At 35.0% G+C, this 19,983-nt stretch overlaps 2 protein-coding genes across 3 annotated transcripts; both read left to right on the top strand.

Annotated features, from left to right (window-relative positions):
* The first annotated feature begins 816 nt into the window (after positions 1-816).
* cue (Low-density lipoprotein receptor repeat domain-containing protein cueball) lies at positions 817-7,653 on the top strand. The gene is made up of 6 exons (XM_088030791.1): positions 817-987; positions 4,812-5,050; positions 5,103-5,263; positions 5,318-6,199; positions 6,250-6,565; positions 6,622-7,653. The coding sequence occupies exons 1-6, from the start codon at positions 915-917 to the stop codon at positions 6,709-6,711; spliced, it is 1,761 nt and encodes a 586-aa protein (XP_087886917.1). The 5' UTR covers positions 817-914; the 3' UTR covers positions 6,712-7,653.
* Positions 7,654-7,840: 187 nt separating this feature from the next.
* Positions 7,841-10,079, top strand: ais (DExD-box helicase 52). 2 transcript variants are annotated; one of them, XM_088050913.1, is made up of 9 exons: positions 7,841-8,024; positions 8,074-8,274; positions 8,323-8,496; positions 8,544-8,799; positions 8,851-8,923; positions 8,972-9,175; positions 9,225-9,665; positions 9,714-9,878; positions 9,926-10,079. In XM_088050913.1, exons 1-9 carry the CDS (start codon positions 7,953-7,955, stop codon positions 10,044-10,046), a joined length of 1,707 nt encoding a protein of 568 aa, XP_087907039.1. In that variant the 5' UTR covers positions 7,841-7,952; the 3' UTR covers positions 10,047-10,079. The 2 variants fall into 2 exon arrangements, with proteins under 2 accessions (XP_087907039.1, XP_087907038.1); XM_088050912.1 differs by having other exon boundaries at positions 8,071-8,274.
* The last annotated feature ends 9,904 nt before the right edge of the window (positions 10,080-19,983 follow it).

Genomic DNA, 19,983 nt, shown 5'->3' with positions numbered 1-19,983 from the left:
AGCCAATTTAAATTTTTACTGTATAAAAATTTCAAAAAATGTATGAATTTTAAATAAAAAAATGTACGTCCAAAGTAATGAATTGATTCATATCAAACAAAATCAGTAATTAGTACAAGAGTACAAATGACGTCTATCCTCCAATCACAAACTTTGTTTTGACACTTTAATTCTATTGTTCTCGATTATTATCTAACAAAGCTTTGTCACTGATTTAATTTTATACCCCATCATGTAACTTTAAATCTTAGGAATTTTGACCAAGCTAAAAATATTTAGTAATACATATGTACATTAACGATTTTTATTGACGAAATTTGAGATGTTCTTCTTGATAGAGAATTTAACTAAACAATCTAATCCGACGTTCATATTCAACAGGGTGATCAAATTTACCAGATAAAATATTCGCACGCATGTTCCCATGCATTTTCTGTTTCAATGTTTGTGTTACGCAGCTGATCAAAAGAGTTTGCCAAAACTATGTATTTATTTTTATTTACTAGTCCGCTAAAATAGTTGTTAATAAAGTGACATTTTGAGGATTTCATCGAGTCCGCAAAAATATCAGTTTGCGCATTGTTCATAAAAAAAATGGAAATTCCAACATACATAAAGTTCGAAGTTTTCGTTTAACAATAATTAACCTGATTCAAACAATCCCACCGACGCGACGCCCGGCGCCCTCTGAGCCGCACGTCAATGGTCGGTGACGTTCCCAACTGTGACTCAACAAAGACAGACAGATACGAGCACCAAGTGTTAGAAAAGAAGCCACTGCTCGTACTCGGAAATATAGGAAAGGGATTCTCCGTGACGGCAGCATTTTGCTCGAGCGCAGTGCGGCTTCACGTGCTTTCATGCGACCGTAAAGAAGTTGTTATAATTTTTCCAGTTTAAATTAATTTAAAAAAATGTTTATCAGACTCAGTGCTATATTTTTCCTTTTTCACTTTACGGCCGCCCAGACAGAAAATAACGATTGGGGTAAGTGGGAATTTAATTGCAATTTTAACAGAATTTCGCGCGCCATGAGGATACTAGTAGTCGTCACGTACACCTAGTGTAGGTCCTATTTCAATTTTTTGATTATTTTGCTGGTTTTACGGGGATTTGCCTCACGCAGAAGGTGTCTAGGACATGTTGGTTACATAACACTTGGATATGTAGCGTTAATTTTAATTCATCAGAAGAGAAATCTGTAAAAATTCGTAGCGTTATTTTATTTGTTTAATATTTAAAAATGGGGTAATATCGATGGACACGTGTTTCTTTCGGTGGTTTAATTAATAATTCTATGAACGCTTGATCTAAAAATGTCACATACACGCTTTTGCGGTGATCTCTTACATAAACATTTTTGCGGTTTCGCCAATAAGTACGCTAATGTTGTCCAAGGGGTATTCAAATCGATAATATTATTAGATGTCATCTTATATAATAAATACATAACGTCCATAAAAATTCGAAGTTTATTATCTAGAGTCGTATCACTAACCTTTGATATGGTGTGTTTGCGGCACAGGGAGATAATAGGATTTTGTAAGATTCCTATCAGAAATTTTTACTGCAGACTTTATTTTCATTATTTCCAATTTTTTATCGAAATTTGCCGCAAGCAAAATTATTGAATTTTATTTTTTCACAAACTTCGCGCCCTACATTTCCATGGTAATAAAAGAAAAATTAGCATTGACACAAATTCATGTCACGTGTTAAAAATGTTGGTAATTTAAGTTTTCCACCCTAAACATCGACGGCGCGAAATTTGATTTTTATAATAATCGAAAACTCAACAACACCTTTGCGCTGTTTGTCTTGAGGATTTAAAAAATTGTTTTCACACTTCTCAGCTGCGTAAATGCAACATTTTTATTTGCATAAACAATGTATTAATGAAAAACATTGACTAGTTTTACAGCACTTGTGGCTAATACAAAGTTGTAAAATTATATGAACATTAGTCACCAATTTAAACAATAATGGGCATAAAACAACAAATTAAATTTTTAACTGCACTATTTATTGTTAGAGACCGATAAATTTTAATCTGATTTTAGGTAGTAATTGCATTTGATTTATTAAAAATGAAGGTGCAATTATTATAATTTCAATATGCAAACTCTGCAGGAATCAACCTAATCAGACAGAATATTCATCGCTTTCAAACCAATGTTCGTTTGACGTCATTATTACCCTATTTCCGTTCGTCTTTTTAATTGCAATATAATTACATTCAATCTTCGGTTTATTGATTTTGGGAGAAACCTGAAGATCTCCCTGACGTCAACTTCTTGATGAAATACCCAAATTTCTGAAAACACCATAGTTACGACAGCTGTTTGACTGATTATACATGTTTTTTAAACAATTTTTATCATTGTTGGTCTATAATAAAATAAATAATTGCTATTATCAAACTATTCAAAGTCCGCTTTGCAACAGAATTCTGCGCAAGAAACTTTCAGTACTTTTCTCCTGAGGTGTTTAACTCTGTGATTACATTCCCCATTATGATCTTCAAATGTTAAAGTTGAGCCGTGATCGGTTCTATTGCTTCATCATCTTAATAGGTTAAAAGGAAAAAAGTCTTCAAATATGATGCCTACTAAAACAGTGACACACATTCCTTTGTAGCCTCTTCAGTGCTTATCACTATCACTAAATTCTTTTAACAGATACAGTTACATTGACAATCGCTTATTCGAACCGTGCATAATTTAAATTGTTTCTAAATCGACTCTTATTAATTTTTTATTGTCTCTTAACAAGCGCACCAAGTTGTCTTTTAATATTGACCTACTGTTTTCGAAAAATCGTGTTTTTCCAAAGACCTTGCAGTGGACAAAATTTAAACAAATGCGTTTTTACTCGCAAATTCATCCTAGATAACTTCGTAATCATTTTTGTGACCCTGATGCTGCATTTTATGCCAAAATCAGTGTGATTGGCACTTCCTTGATATCAAAGTTTGCGATAAATTGCGACTTATCTTTTAACAGTCGTAGTAATTACGGCGCATCCACCAAAGTGCGCTTTACGGTTCATTTGAGTTGAACTTGAAAAGATCATTCAATTACCGATGGATATACTTTTTCTTATTAAAATGATGTTTTATGTCGGCTATTTATTACAAGGTCCTTCAGCAGCGTTACGTTAAGCGAAAAACCCACATAAATTATTATACGAGACAAAAACGGAACTAAACGTTAATTGCACTAGGAAGTCTTTTTTTGCTGATTCTGCAGGCTCCTTTCAATGTTAAAATTGGACCTTCAGGTCGATCTGAGAAAGCGTGCTCTGAATATGACCCCCCGAGGAATGGCCATAATCATTATCACTGGAACAACTGATAGTTTTATGACCAATTATTTGCCAAGGTATGGGTACTGTCACGTAACCGATAAGAGTGCAAAAAATCGTTGGCTTAGCATATTTAGGAGTCTCTGTACAGTTAATTATAGACACCACATGGTGGGGTTCTAATTTTATGACTGACAATATGCAAACTGTACTTTTGAGTATTGATATTGCAACGTTTACTAAAACTATCATATTGCATTGTTTTCGTAAACCGCAAAGATTGCACTTCCTATTGAGCAAACATGAGCTTTTTTCCTCTTCGAGTGTCTACGTGACTTGCTGCACGTCCAAAAGCACGTGGTTCATCGATTTAAAGCTCGTGGTAACGCATGCGTGGTAATTTGAATGTTTCGATTCTTTTATTAGTTACTAATTGGAGTTATTGTTATTGATGGGTAATCAAGTTTTGTTTTGCCCGACATTTTGCACGAAGCGATGGCGCTCTTGTCAACAAAATCGATAATCATTACATAAGCAAAAATGACAAGATTAGATACAAATGAAAAATATGTTTCGAATTGCGTTATGATAAGGTCGGAGGTTGAAATTACGCGTTTGATACACATGTACTGGTTTTCACAGTCAAGGCTACTTTTTATTGGTCAAGCTGGGTGTTTCGGTATTTTGATTAGTATATTTCCTTTGGCTTTGGAATTCTGTATAAAACATAATTTACATGGAAAATATCGAGTCTATTCTGCGTTTTTATGCTTACTCACTGCTAGCAACAATAATTTAATATCCAGTTTTTATTACAGAAGAACATTCAATAAAGACTTGGGTATTGTGGAACTAGTTTCCCCCCTCGTTCTAATCAGAAATTTTAATTTGTTTTGAATATAAAACAATGCAATGTCAAAAATAACGTGGTTAGAATTTGAATTTTAAATTGTCCGCTTTTGGTTTTTAGGGTGTTCACTTTGAATTTAATTACCAACAGTCACTACTAATTTACCCAAATTAGAGCGAAATTGAAACACCGAATTTGTTTAATTTAATTTCTTTGTTATCCGAAGACACAATTTTGTTAACTCGCCTTATAAATAAATCACTCATTTCCCGAAATGATTTATTATTCAATCTGATGTTCATGTCTGAGATTAATTATCCTGGCATTGATGCCACGAAACTGGAAGGATAACCAACTATAAAATTCCCAAACGTAAGTGGAAACACGCTACGTTTATTTAATCAAATCATAGTACACGTTCTAATTTATGCAAAATTAAAAATCGTTCTATTCGTTTGTGGCATTGAAACTAGTTCTGTTCTTCAAATCTTTTCATAAATCAGATAAATGACACATTGATTGAGACTGTATTAAATGATTGTAGTGGCGATTTGCGAAATCATTCCCATTATTTTTGATCTGATTACCTCAATGAATACACAATATTCGGCCCGAGTCAAGGTCCTACTCTATATTAATTTATGTATTTTCGTTCCAGAATTAGCAGTAGCCACTGACGACAGAATAGAATTATTGTTTTGGAATGGGTCGTTGGTAGGAGAGCCATTTGGTCACTTTAACGAATTTACCAAGTTAAAAGCGTTGACTTTTGATAACGTACGACACCAGTTTGTTGTTAGTGATATGGACCAACAGAATGATACTATCTTCACTGTCCAACTTACTAAAGAGACTGATATTAAATCCATCATCGGAGATCTTCCGGATGATGTTCAGGTCAGTTGGTACCAGGACCATGTCTAGAACAGCGCTAAGAGTCTAATTTTAGGGATTAGCGATAGATCCCATCACAGATATTTTATACTGGACCGATTCCATTAACAAAACTATTAATTATGTGTATTTAAATGATTCTCACTACACGTCAAAGATACTTTTGGCGTTTACGGATAGTATTCCTCAAGATATCACCGTTGATGTTTGCAACCGGTAAGTCAACACCCACAAGACATCATTCGTTCGTACTTAACTTTATTATTTCAGATTTTTATACTGGTCAAACTCTGATATCAACAACCCAACTATCGAAAGGGCGAAACTTGATGGCACGCACCGCGAAGTTCTAGTGAACTCAGGTCTGCACAGACCAGCTGGAATATCAATAGACCAAGTAACTCGCCGCATATACTGGGCCGACATCAAAGAGGGCATCTACTACACTATCGAGAGTGTAAATCTTGAAGGCAACGATCGTGAAGTTATCTACGAAGGAACGCACTCGAAGCCTTTCGGTGTAGCTGTAGATTCACATGGGATCTACTGGACGGATGTCAACAGTAACAATTTATGGATGATCGGGAAACATGACAAAGAACCAGTTCCTAGAGCTATACGTCATTTCGAAGAAAAACCTATGGGCATAATTGCCAAAAATGTTCAAATCTCGACTCTTCCAGAATGCAAGGCGTTATCAGCAGCGCTGGCTGACTACGACTCCACGGAGGAAGTTTTCCAGCAAACTTCAGACGGGGAGTCTGAACCTGAAGGCGTCTGCTTCAACGGAGGCTACATAACTCAGGATAACGTCTGTCATTGTTTGCGCGGTTACACCGGAAAATTCTGTGAAATCTCACTTTGCCATAATTATTGTGTTCACGGGGAATGTTATACGTCCAGTTTAGGATACCCCCAATGCCACTGCCTGCGTGGTTTCGGCGGCAAACGCTGCGAGAAAGACATGTGTGACGATTTTTGTCTAAACGGGGGTGTTTGTTCGCGTCAAGCTAAATTGGGGGAATTCCCGGTGTGCAGCTGCCCTGAAGGATTCAACGGTGCAAGATGCGAGAACGCGTTAGACATCTGCGAAGTATTTTGCCAAGGGAAAGACAACGATCTCTTGATGTCCAAGGAAGAAGTTCTCTGCAGGTTAGTTATCTTCTGGTTGTATCGTTCTGTGTTTCAAACTCGAATTTTAGGTGTCTTGACGGCTCGGTCGAAGGTACCAAATCGAACTTTTCTTCGTTGCCTTTGTTGGCGAAGAAAGAGCCTGACTTCCTCCTCGACCACTTCCAAGATACGGCATTTTTAGCTTTGAGCTCTTTGGCTTTGATTCTGTTCGTCGTTATTGGCATCCTGGCGGCGTATACGTGTAGTTTGCGTAGAAGACCAAGGATAAAGAAGCGCATTATAGTTAACAAGAATGTTACTCCACTTACATATAGACCTCAACCTACAACGGAACAATGTGAAATTACAATTGAGAACTGTTGCAACATGAATATTTGTGAAACGGTAATTTTTTTTTTAAAGTTAAAGGTTTTGAAATTGACATTGATTTTTTGCCTTAGCCTTGTTTTGAACCGCCGAAACTCCAATGTATGCAGAAGAATGAAGACAAGAAGAAACTGCTGTCGAATATGGAAAACGGTGAATACTGAAAACTATCTATCGTTAGATAGGCTGTGACTCCCAAAAGTATTAAATTGTTAAGTTTGCTATTTATATTTCAAGACTACCCGAAACTGGTGCGTCAGTCCGCAAGTGTTCAGCAAAAACATGTACACAAAACGAATTATATAATATTTATGTAAACCGACAGTTTTGCGTACATGTTTTACTCAAAACGATATTTCATTTTACGAAACTGACTTTCTAAAATACATTCCAGAGAAAGATTTGGAACATCATTTCCATGACACGTACTTAGGCCTTCATAAGTATCAAGAATCTTTTTCTGTTGTGGGCATCAAGCGGTGTTAAAACAAGCGACTTAATTCAATCAAAGCAAAACATTTATTGTATCAATGAATGAAGTGACATTTTGTTTTCGGCGAAAAAACTCCAATATGAGTGTAGTGCAACCAAAAAAATACCACTAAACTGGCTGCTTTTAATGAGATTCTATACAAATCAAATTTGTACTTTTTATTGTGCCCTTGTTTAAAAAAAAACAGCCAGTTTTTTATTATTTGTGATAGTCCGTAGCGGCTTAGCCAAAATATAATTTATTTTATTTTGAATCGGTGAATCTTGGACTTTTTTATATTAGTTACAAGGTTGTGAATAGTTTAGATAGGAAAATCGGCCAAATTCAAATAGCAACTAATAAAATGTGCCTCAGGCCGGAGATTCAGAAACATGTTGTTCGGGAAACTTGAAAGAAAGTTTCAGGCCTAGATGTTGATTTGTTAAGTCTCGATAGTATCATGATAGGCAAGTTTGCAATTTTTTGTAGATGCGGTTGTAAGTGGTGCATTCGTTTAATTTACTTACAAACGGGTGTGGGTTGTAATATCCGCATCAGTGAAATGTGATATTATAACTAGCTCTATTTTTCAATATGTACATTAATTTTTTAAGAATAAAACAAGTTGTTAAAAGTTTTTTGTTTTTATCCTCTTCATTTATAATTTCTTTAGTATTCGGTGGTTCTAGATCCATAGATCCTAGATCCCTCAAATGTTCAGATATTTTAAAGATTGCTACTGCTTAAAAAACGTAGGCAACACACAAATTTTCTCATATTACTGATTGCCTACATCGGCGATAGTTGCGACATCTATAACTAAATTAAATAAACAAAATGACACATGTCATATACCGTCATATATTTCTAACCTCGAATTTGCACGTTTTGTTATTTTTTTTTATTTTTCCAATGAAATTGAGCTTTTAATAAATGGATGCGTACGACATCTTCAAGAAGCTTAGCAGAGGCGCTAAGTTTTCAAGAGACCACAACCCACGAAGGGTAAATAAAGTAATTTGTCTAAAAATAAATTAATTTTTCTTTACAGCAGAACCCCACGAGTATTGTTGAAATAAAAGAAGAAGTAAAGGAAGAAGAACAAATATTGAGGCCTCCTGCAAAGAAAGAGGAGAAAAATGATAACAATATTACTTTACTGAGTTCCCTGAAAACAGAAATAAAAGGGAAAAAACGTAAACATTCCAGCTCTGAAAATGACGAAATTAGGAGCAAGATGTTAAAACAAGAAGAGGTGTTTATAAATCACGTTCAATTTCTTACTATATCAATAATATTTTAGGTCAATCATTATCGCAACTTGAACAAAATATCCGTTGTTGGAAAACGTGTCCCTGAACCGGCGCGTTCTTTCGAGGATTTTTCAGTTGAGGGTTCAATTATTCGGAATCTGAAGAGCTGTGGGTACACTGAACCAACTCCCGTGCAAAAACAGGCTGTTCCCATTATGCTGGAGGTCCATAATTTTAGTTTTAGTCTTTACTGTAATAAATTAGATTTTAGGGTAGAAACTTGTTAGCTTGTGCACCCACTGGCTCTGGAAAAACGGCAGCTTTCTTGGTTCCAATCATTCATGATCTTAAAGAGCCACAAAAACTAGGTTTTCGTGCATTAATTTTATGTCCAACTAGAGAATTAGCTAAACAAACACAAAGAGAATGTGTGAGGCTGTCTGAAGGGAAAAATTTTCGTATTCATGTTATTAGCAAGATTAACAAGGCTTTGGCACAATATGGTCCAAACAGTTCACAGAAATTTGGTAAGGAGTCGTAAGATTTTCAAGTTTGTTTACCAAAAAGTTTGATTTCAGATATTCTCATTACTACACCTAACAGATTATGTTTTCTTCTCAAACAAGATCCTCCAGCTATAATGCTATCAAAGTAAAAAGTCCGTTGTCTTATGCAACAGCTAATATAATTTTTTTCCAGGATCCAATGGCTGATTATTGATGAAGCAGACAAACTCTTTGAGAGTGGCAACAGAAGTTTCAGGGACCAATTGAACCAAATATTGCACGCTTGCACAAACCCAGAAAAGAAAATCGCAATGTTCAGTGCCACTTACACTCCTATTGTGGCAAAGTGGTGTGTTCACAACATGAAAGCCCTAATAAGAATAACCATTGGACAAAGGTACTGAAATTCTGAGTGACTGCACCAACATAATCACTTCTTTTCTTAGAAATGCAGCCACAGATTTAGTAGACCAAGAATTACTATTTGTGGGAAATGAACAAGGCAAACTTTTAGCCTTTAGGGATTTAGTTAGAAAAGGGCTAAGTCCTCCAGTTCTTGTTTTTGTACAAAGTAAAGACAGAGCCCAACAGTTATTCAATGAACTTATCTACGACGGTATAAACGTGGACGCCATCCATGCTGATAGGACACAGTTACAGAGGGACAACACTGTTAGAAGTTTCCGCGAAGGAAAAATCTGGGTGTTAATTTGCACGGAATTAATGGCACGCGGAATCGATTTTAAAGGCGTTAACTTAGTTATTAATTACGATTTTCCTCCGTCTGCTATTTCATACGTGCATAGGGTGGGTCGCGCCGGTCGTGCAGGACGAAGAGGTCGAGCGATCACCTTCTTTACTCTAGACGACACTGTTAACTTAAGAAGGTTTGCTTCAAAACATATTTTTTCTTGTCTAATTGAAAAAGTTTTTAGTATTGCACACGTCCTGAAGGAATCTGGCTGTGAAGTCCCTCCTTACATGTTGACTATGAAGAAGAAGAGTAAGAAGGAACGGAAAAAATTGGAGAAAGCCGCGCCTAAGAGAGAAGACATTAACACGAAGCCAAAGTATGAACTTGTGAAGATGATGAAGAGAAGGTGAAATTAAGTTTGTGTAGTTCACACGTATATTTTGGTTTTTATAGAAATAATCAGTCCGAAAAAGGAAGTGCTGAGTCGAAGAAGAAGAGTAAAAACAATGGAGATGTGGAGAAAAAGTCGAAAAAGAAGCCGAAAACAAAGAATCTTCTCGGCGAGGCGGATTAACACGCATTTTTTAAATAAATTATGTTTTTGTCAGTGTTTTTTAATTCCTGCAAGTTGCCAGTTTTCATTTCCCATGTCCGTTAATACCGAACAAACTTCATGTTTTTGTGGCACATCGGTGATGGATGCATTCAGTGCTGCGTTAGATCAAATTTCGAAGTGAACAGTGAAATGTTCATTAATTCAAAGTGGTTTGAGTATCATTCTTCTATATCTCGTCGGTCATTGAAATTGGCACAAGCGGCAGACGAAAATGTATAACAAGCTTCAACTGGGACTCGAAATCCCACGGCTTATTCCACATGTTAAATCAAGTATTTCAGGAAACTACCAAATAGAGAAACTGAAATTGTTTCACTGTTGAACAGTGCAAAAGGGGCAGGTCTCACCTGAGTTGAACGTTGAACAAACAGTATAATCATGTCGCTGCGCCATGGTTGATAATTACATCTGAACTATGGCAAGAGGCGGTATTAGTATCAGTAACTGATTGAAGTATGTTAATAATTTGAACATGCCTGCGATAATATAGTTTGGGACGGTATAAACAGGCCGACATGGAGAGATAATGGAAGTAATTAACAGCTGACCAGGCCGCTCGTATTTTTCAGTTGGAATCTTCTAGCTGAAATTTGGTGACATGAAAATCCAATTTATGAAATGGTAAATCTGCGGCAGCCGTAATGATTATCTGAAGAACGAAATCAATTTCATATTAATTTATGAAATTATAAAGCTGCACCTTTCACATTGAAATTTAATCGGTTTGGGATCAACCGAATGAAGTGGAGGCCTTTTCACCAAATATAATCAATTTACTAAATCGGTTTTTATTAAATCCCATGTGCTTTCAATCAAATAGACTGGAAATAACAATAATCGACTTTTCTGATTTATTCCTGCACGTTTTATTGACAAATGTATTTTTCAGCGGTAATTAAAATCCTTTCATTGGATTTTTTATTGCTAATGAGTGATGATGATTATTCGTTTTGACGCGTTTATCTCATTAGTATATCTCTTTAACTTTAGTTTCTGAACCTATTTAAGGTTTGTACGAATGACAAATTACAAAAGGGGTATTAACAGAATTAAACTGAGCTCCTGGTGTGCTGAAAAAGGTCTATTCTACTGCTGCTTTGAAAGAACATCACAAAAGAAGTCCCCCAGAAACTCATCATAACATATAATAGTTATGCTCCTGACATCTGATAGAGCAGTAATTTATCAGCATTTGCTCAACAGCTCCGTTTTTTCTTCCTAGAAAACTTTCAATTGCCCCTACTGCATTTTAGTTACAAGTGCACCTCGGCAAATTTAAATAAGTGACTGGCGTAATAGCCAACCGGTCGATAATTGCTTCTCCGAAAAATAATCTTTCGCTAATTGTATTGAAAATAAAAAATGACTTCCTCTTGCTCTGATTTATTTTGAATAAGCCGAGACCGAACAGGTGACTATTTGATTAACTTTTATGAAGCAATTATTTCAATCTCGGCTGAAATAAGACTTGATTTAAAAATCTGATCTGATATAAGCGTTACCGCTGCCGTACTTAATTATCTCCACCTAAAGAAGAAAATAGAAACCATACGCGCGGCGGCTAATATGTTCATTATATGGCAGCCACTGCAAAACAAAAGGACAGAAGCACAGGTAAAATAATTTGAGGACACAAATTGGTTACCTGGGGATACTTGACTTGTTTTTTAGCGTAAGACAACAGGTGCATTCCCAGAAAGAAGGTTGGAGTGTAATAACGTCTTATAAGTCGGGGGATATTTTCCATTACAGAAATGTGCGGCATCAGTAACTTTCTTTATGGATCAAAGTATTTAGACTTTTAATATACATATCGTATCATTAGTTGTGTGGATTCCTTGGGCTTATCTATTTCAGATTTGAATTGGAATCTTTGATCTCCATCTCTAAAAAGCGGAATTGTTCCACTGGGGGCGATCAACTGAAGAAAAATGGGAATGGACCGTCTTGTGGAGTCCCCGTAAATGTAAATAATCGAATATTTCTAATTGGAACAGCTATGGGGCACTAGAATGATAAAACGCACGGCTACTAGTCGTTCGCTTCTATTTTATTTTCACCTCGAGCTCAAGTATAAAATTTATCGGTCGGACGTCCATTGTATTCGCTTGAATTTCAGCTGATGGATTTTGAACTTTCTTTAACAAGTTTTTCTAGATTATTTCATTGCGTTCTTTAGATCAATTTTTTTTGCACCTTTTCCAATTTTCCACATTCTTTTGACTTTTGGAAATGAAAAGATATCGTTTGTGGTTAACCAACATCCACTCATTCATTTCTATTAAAATTGTAATTTAGAAAATATTTAATCTTTATTCAGATTTTCCGTCTTGTGGAGTCCCCATAAAAGTAAACAATCTGAATAAAGATTAAATATTTTCCACATTCTTTTGACTTTTGGAAATGAAAAGATATCGTTTGTGGTTAACCAACATCCACTCATTCATTTCTATTAAAATTGTAATTTAGAAAATATTTAATCTTTATTCAGATTTTCCGTCTTGTGGAGTCCCCATAAAAGTAAACAATCTAATTTTCCTAATTGGAACAGCTACAGGGACTTTATGATAAAACGCACAGCTACCAGATTCGTCCGCTCCTATTTTATTTTCACCTCGAGCTCAAATATAAAAATTTATCGACCGGACGTCCATTGAAACCTCGATTTGGGTGAGTGGAAGTTCTAAGAAATAATCACGTATCAATTTAATTAAAGCCGATGAGAGTAATAATAATTTATGTCGATGTAGAATTATTAAAAACAGTTCGTGTTCAGACTACTTGGGGCATCTGTTTTCGTTTTCATGCTGCTGAATACTGACTGTGTAATTATCTGGCCAGGATATTGTTTATGGATGAACCACGAGGCACGACGAGATTTAAGTTTTTTTTTCTTTGTACACGCCAGACCATCGTTAACTCGGAGATCTCGAAGAAATGATGTATTTAATTTTTTGATAATTTTCGTGTTCCTTACAATTATAATCAATAAGGTCTTTTGAGACTGATGAAGATCATAAATCTTAATTAGGAAAACCATCCATTAATGGCGAAGATGTATGAATTAACGTCGAGTGTAATTAAAGAAATATTTCTTTTTTACGTATGCGTGCGCGGTTAACCGCGAAATTTATCGTTGTCGGAGTTTTATTCGTTACGATTTTTCTTATTAGAGACAATTCGTGTTTTATTTAGTGGATGTCATGCATAAATCATCAAATTAGCATTGCTACAATTCTTTGTCAGAGCAAAGCGCTCTAAAATCGAAGCCAATCATTAGATTCTAGACGTGATTTTTTTGTTAAAGTCACAGATAGTGGCTTATTTGGGAATTCGATTAAAGGGTTCGTTATAGAACAGGACCTATCATTTAATACTCCACAATCTGATACAGAGCTCGATCAGATTCTAAAAGTGTAATTGAGAACTGCCAATCGCAGGACCACCCACAACACAAAAAATATCCTCTCTTTAAAAAATTAGACACGTACAGCACAACAACCTGTCATGTGTTTAAACATTTTATTCGAACAAAAAGAACGTGAAAATATTTGGAGAGTGGTTTTAATTCTAATAAAATGGCCAGTGATGCATTATGGATTACAAAGTTGATTTCATGCTAATCGAAACTAAAAATTCTTGGGTGGGTATTAAGCGTCATTATACTGAAATGATATATTAATGGAGAGACACAAGAACTAATGGCCTCAGTTGGCTGCATCCAAGAATTAACGGTGCATTCGTGTTGTGCATGCATCTGGTGCAAAAATTACATTAATGTCATGAAATGAAAATGATTTAATTACGGTTAATTACCCGCTACAAAATAAATGATGAGTTATTAAATTCGATTCTGTCATTTTATCAGATGTTTTTTTTCGGATTAGCAGCTCAAATTGAACCCAACTGTTCCTAATTTTGATTTATTAGCTCTGATGTGTGGCGGCGCATTGCGTGTGCCGTTTATTTACTTCACTTGGCATCGAATTAACAAGACATTTAACATCCTACAGAGAGAACTTCTAAATCATATATAAATAAATAAGTTTGGCAGCAAATCAAAAATGAAACATTTTTCTCTCATGTATTATTGGAATGCTATTAATTTCGTCGATCGGTTCTGGAGGAAAATAATGAGTCTATTTGTAAGAAAAAAGAATCCTGACAGCGGTATAGCATTCCCCTCGTTGATGTCAGTTTCGAATAGCTTTGAGTTCACAATATAAATTCGAAACATGAACCAATTTAATTAGGAAATTATTGTAACCATTGAGCCATTTAATTGGAAAACAATTGTAGCTTACCAATATAATAAAATGAAAAGGATGTATTAGGCCGGAAGCTAACGAGCGCAAAAAAGACATCATTTGGATTTAATAGAACGTTACTTTTTATCGCGGGATCTATTGTTTGTTTCAATTAGTTTTTCTCTGAAACGGTCGTTCAATTCAATCCACTAAAGAGGTATTTGTCGAAAGAGTCAAGTGAAGGTAATTTTTAAACAAGAAAGAGTTATAGAAATTCCACATTTTTTGTTCAATTCCCAAAGGAAAGTGCTCATAAAAATTAACGCTAACGAATCAGGAATGTGTTCATTGACACAGCAATGGGCTCAGGTAAGACTGCTCCAACGGCGCCACTAAATTGCTTCAATTATCTCCGGCAATAATTCAGTTACTTTAGTTTTAATTAAGACCAAGTAGTCGAAAATTTAACTCTACATGTCAGCATCAGCGCATCTTCGCTCCGTCAATGTTTTAACAGTGTTCAAATTCCCTTTCAGGACATTCTCACGACATCATAGGATTATTTGAAGTATTGCGTGGAATGATCGAGGAGATTAATGTTAAATTAGATTAAGGATGCCATTCCTCATATCCGGTGACGAAGCTATTTCAAAGTAAGTTTACTCGACGGGATGAACACATAAACAGGTGCCTGATGATGCCAATAATCGCACCTCACAACTTCCAAATTATGTGCTCTCTACTACATTCTAATAATTTCATCTAATTGCAGTAAACAACATTATTTATTCATGTTTTCTACAACATCAACAGTGACAATTTGGTGAATATTTTAGGTAATTACTTTAATTTGACTGGATTTCGAATCTCTTTAGAATATTAATAAAAAAATAATCATCTTAAATTATTGCTTTCATGCGAGCTTTGGCGTTTTTATAAATTTTAAATCACCATCATTTTGTTTATCGGTTTATCTGCTTGTAATTTATCATTGTGTTGAATTGCCGAGGTACAAATACATGCAGCAAAGTTATTTTAAATTGTAGGCGATAATGGCTTTTGTAATATAATAACTAATAGGTTACAGAATTACTTGAGAGATAATGACACACATTTTATGCTTCTGCTTCTACATTTACTTATTGTTAATTTTAATTTTCATATTAAAGTCCGCTTCGGTGCTATTTACTTAAATTGTTACTGCTGTAATCTTAACTTCAATTAGCATGGACACTTTTAATTAACGAAAACACTATTGTAAGCGTTGAAATAAAAATGCCATAAAATAAGGAGAAGGTAATTAACTTTGAGCGTTCAGCTGCAGTGAATTTAATTTTTATGTGGAAGCAACTTAATTTTTATGAATAAAAATGTTTACATAATGTGGCAATTTTTTTTATGATTGTCTTTTAGGCGGCTTTTTTTATTCTTCGGATTCCTCAGATTTCTTTACTGTTTATGGTTTTGTTGGTGATTGTAATCTATACATTCTTCAGGTTGTTGCAGGATTATTGCAGTTTTCCTTTAGCCAAAAAAGCACAAATATGCGGTGAAGTGCTAGGAGTATGTGAGTCTACTCCTTTTAAATGTTTTCAAATCAGTGGTTCAGTTGTGATCATGAAATACCTTTTTTGTAAAACTGTCTTTACCTCTGCCACTTATTTCACAATCTCCTCAGCGGATATAAATTCCGGCTCGTAAAACCAAGTTGGAAACGCCGATTGAAAGTTTAATAGACACTGGTCCATGGACATCAATACTATTATTTCCAGTTCAAAAGTCGTACAGCAAAAAAGTTGGATTTTGCATGTTTTTTAAAAATTATTGTTGTGTAGGTAATAACTTGTGGAAATATTTCCAGCAGGTGGGCATGTCATCATTTTTTATAGTGACAGTTTGTAGTTAGAGATAGCTTTATTAAGTTTCTCCTTTATGTAAATTGTTGTGATGAAGTTCGCTCGTGTTAAACAACATTGACAACTATATTCCGTTTTATAACAAATTCAAATAGTTAGCTCGACTCTCAATTTTAATCCATTCGGATATTTGCATTCATAAATTCAGATATTGCGTCGTAATAACGTGATTCAACGGAGTCAACCAAGAGCAGTTTTGTGATTTAACATTTACACACGCTGCCAATATTTTATAGTTATTATGCAAATCCGTAATACGTACCTCCTATAACAGTCATTACTAATTATCTACTGTTATTACCAATAATTATAGCACAACCTTGATTACGACTCACTTTCCAGGATGAAAACCCCCTGCATTATGTAAAATACATTTCAGATTTATCGCATACATTCAAAGTTGTGTATACCCTCTGATTGAATATGCGTTCTAGACCATTTATCTTAAAAAAATGTCTCTAGAGAAATAAAACGTTGCAGCTTTCCAAACATCCCCAATCCTTCGAAAGCTGCCACAAGGATTTGTCGGAAAGCATCTCTTGCAAAGTGGCAGGTTGTGAATACACGACAAATTACCGAGATAAATATTAATCCTGCAGAAGAGCAGCTTGTGTGCGTTATGAACTGTCTGCATGTTGCCGCTGCTTTCAAAGTGTTTGCCGGTGGCGGTGTTGCTCCGGTCCTGTTTTCTTGTACCGGAACATCTGCTGCACTATCGCCAATCTCGACGGAAACCTTCTTATTGCTTGAGAAACGCATCTACTGATGTATATAGTTTCTGATGGGGCTAAATATATACCAACGTTTACAATGCTTTAGGGAAGCGCTTGACCGACGTATAATTATAAGTCTTGGAATAAATTTCAATTAGCTGCTCAGAAAATAATTATTCCATGTGTAATTTCTACGATTTCCTTTTCGCACAGGATGTGTAAATTATCCTCGGACAGCAGATTTATTCCTATAGTATGTTAACTATTCAGCACTTTAAACTTTGACTGATCAAAATTAATAAATTAGGTCATTTCTATTTGTGAACTTTTCGGATCGAAAAAAATAATACCTACACCATGGACAGCTTAAAACAAAAGCCAGTTGTAAAATTTCGTTAATTCGAAATTTGTCGACCCAACTTTAATTTTGATTAAAAATTTCAGAACTTTATTAAATATTCACAAACGTCGGTGTTATTTAAAAAATAAATCGTAGAAAATCTAAATAATTTGTGAGAGGTCAGAACTTGACCCGCGTTATGAAATTTACATAAATAAAATGTGAGCTATAAACAAATTGGACCACGTACAGAGTCTGACAGAATTTCAATTTTTAATCCCGTCAATTAAACTCCACAGCTAGTTTATTCCGCGGTCGAAACACAAGTAAGACTCTATAACACAAGTTTTCGTATTAGCGAAGCTTTAAGTTGAATGGAAGCTTAAAAGCTTTAGTTATAGTTTCCGCATGTTTAATACAACAAAAATTCGTTGTATTGCTGATTTTCCCGGGATAAAAAAACTCGAAGCTTAAATAAGAGCAATTTCTTTCCGAATACCTATTATTTTACAAATTGGCTGAAAATGTCTTATTAATAAGAAGAAAAACAAAATATTAAATTACAGCAGGCAGATTTAAATAATCAGTCATGTTTTAGAGATATCGATTCTGTTCAAAGTGGAACAACAAACATAATTTCGATTACAGTTTTATTGGATTTTCAAATAATCAATCGTTTGTTGAAAGTGCACGTCAATGAAGAAATTTATGGTGAATAAAGGTCGACACGACAAGGTGACATATCCATACATAAAATGTCAAAGGTATGTCTTTAAGAATCTGCTTCAGTAAAGAGTTAAATCACAATCAATACGTGTCGTATAAATAACCGTTTGTAAAGTTCAGGTTTTGTTCTTTAATACCGGAAATGGCGTTTATGCAATTCAATGGGACGACCATAATGTTTATTAAACCTATTAAGTAAGGAAAAAGGTACTGCTATCGAACGTAATAAATTATTTTTGGAATTTATAGACTTGTAAGGCAGCTCAAGCTTTTCCTGTGTTTAGTTATTTTTCCTTGGGGGTAATAAATTATTGCAGTTTATCTTTTTGTGGAAATGCTGGTATAGAGTGGACATTAGAGTGATAATAAATTCTTAAAGAGCTCGATTTTGTCTGCAAACTACATATAGATACAACCAAAAGCATTATAAATTCGATTCTATTATTTTAGTAAATGAGCGCATTAAAACAAATCCAATATGGAAAATCGGGTACTTTACAATAACCAAGCCCAAAAATTAATTAACACGCATGAATCCAAATGGGCTAAATGAATGGCAATCGAGGCAGAATCGGTGGAAATTTTAATCCACTATAAAAATGGTTTTCGTAACAAAACTACACTTTGTGATGTACGTCAGCTTCATTTCCCATTTTAGTGGGATAAATCCCCGACGTTGCTTTAACCACTTCCGTTTCTATTTCCTCCGACTTCCGCTACCTGTACTTGACTAATTTCTGTTCCTCAGAGTCATTCGTTCAAAGGATTAGCTTTTAAAAGGCCGCTTATTTTAAAATTATTATGAATATTCATTTTATTATAATCAGCTGTGGAGGAATTAATTTTTTAAGTGGATCGCGTTGGATTAACACTGAGAGAGCTTTCACCGTCGTGATCAAATTACATTTGGAAGTCGATATTCATACATGCAAGGAAAAGTAGCTTTTCACGGTAGCTTTTGATCAAACTAATGGCTGGCTAAAGAGGAATATGGAAATTAAAATCTAACCGTTGCAATGCAAGTTCGTAGTAACGAAAGTCGACTATTATTGCTGGAGTAAAGGATTTAATCTTAATTAATTACTGCCAAATCCAGAGCAGATACTTATTACGGACTAATTTGCATAAAGGAACTCATAAAGAATAACTGTCGGGTTCTAAGGCATTTAATAAAATCCAGGACCTTGGGCCTCGATATTATGCATAGTAATTTCGTGTTTCCTAAATACCCGACGTGTAGGATATATCTGTAAATATCTTCAGGCAGAAGTTTTTGTGGAGATTAATCAACTAATGTTATGCTTTTCAAGCGGCTTTGGGCGGTAAATTTGTGTGTGGTATCTACGTTTTTGATGAAAATATAAACGTAAACGATATTATTTATACAAACAAAGGCGGTGTTACATTGTGCAAATAAAAGGAAATCCTCGAATGGAACATGAAATCCTAGATCTCATTCCTTCTAGGTTACAAAACTCTCATGTCGTCTCATTGTGTATTTCGGAAAGCAAGGACGATGATGACAAAGAGGAAACGGTAAGTGACAAAAGAGGAATTTTACAAGCGGTCAGAAATGCGGAAAACTCACAAAGCGAAGCAATTCCAGAGAAATGAACAGGGTCCAAGTTTAACACGGGAAGTCAGTGATAAATGTTTAGTGATTTTGGTATTTGTATTGTGGCAGCCGTTGAAGCAGACAACAGCTTATTTGCTGCATGTTGACATGAAAATGAATCGTTTATGTTAAACGATAGACGCTCACGACGTTAATTTGTTTGGCCCAAGCGCCAAAGATTACTGAGGGAAACAAAGAAATCTACCAAAAAAGAGGATACGAATATCAACCTAATAAATGCTAACTAATTATCTTGACATTGACAATATTATTAGTAATATGCAAGTTGATTTTACTTATTAAGTGTTAAACGATTTGTCAATATTCAAATTTTGGAC

The sequence above is a fragment of the Gnatocerus cornutus genome, chromosome 2, assembly GCF_029298725.1.
Source record: "Gnatocerus cornutus isolate USDA-ARS CGAHR chromosome 2, icGnaCorn1.1, whole genome shotgun sequence".
Taxonomy (NCBI): Eukaryota; Metazoa; Arthropoda; class Insecta; order Coleoptera; family Tenebrionidae; genus Gnatocerus; species Gnatocerus cornutus.
The sequence above is the reverse complement of the archived record's forward strand: the minus strand, read 5'-3'. Positions and strand labels throughout refer to the sequence as shown.

Excerpts from the sequence above, each read along its gene's own strand:
- cue (XM_088030791.1), top strand. The coding sequence starts at position 915 with ATGTTTATCAGACTCAGTGCTATATTTTTCCTTTTTCACTTTACGGCC. Across the intron at positions 988-4,811 it reads GACAGAAAATAACGATTGGG|AATTAGCAGTAGCCACTGAC; the intron begins GTAAGTGGGAAT and ends TTTTCGTTCCAG. Across the intron at positions 6,200-6,249 it reads AAGGAAGAAGTTCTCTGCAG|GTGTCTTGACGGCTCGGTCG; the intron begins GTTAGTTATCTT and ends CTCGAATTTTAG.
- ais (XM_088050912.1), top strand. The coding sequence starts at position 7,953 with ATGGATGCGTACGACATCTTCAAGAAGCTTAGCAGAGGCGCTAAGTTT. Across the intron at positions 8,025-8,070 it reads GAGACCACAACCCACGAAGG|CAGAACCCCACGAGTATTGT; the intron begins GTAAATAAAGTA and ends TTTTCTTTACAG. Across the intron at positions 9,176-9,224 it reads AGAATAACCATTGGACAAAG|AAATGCAGCCACAGATTTAG; the intron begins GTACTGAAATTC and ends TTCTTTTCTTAG.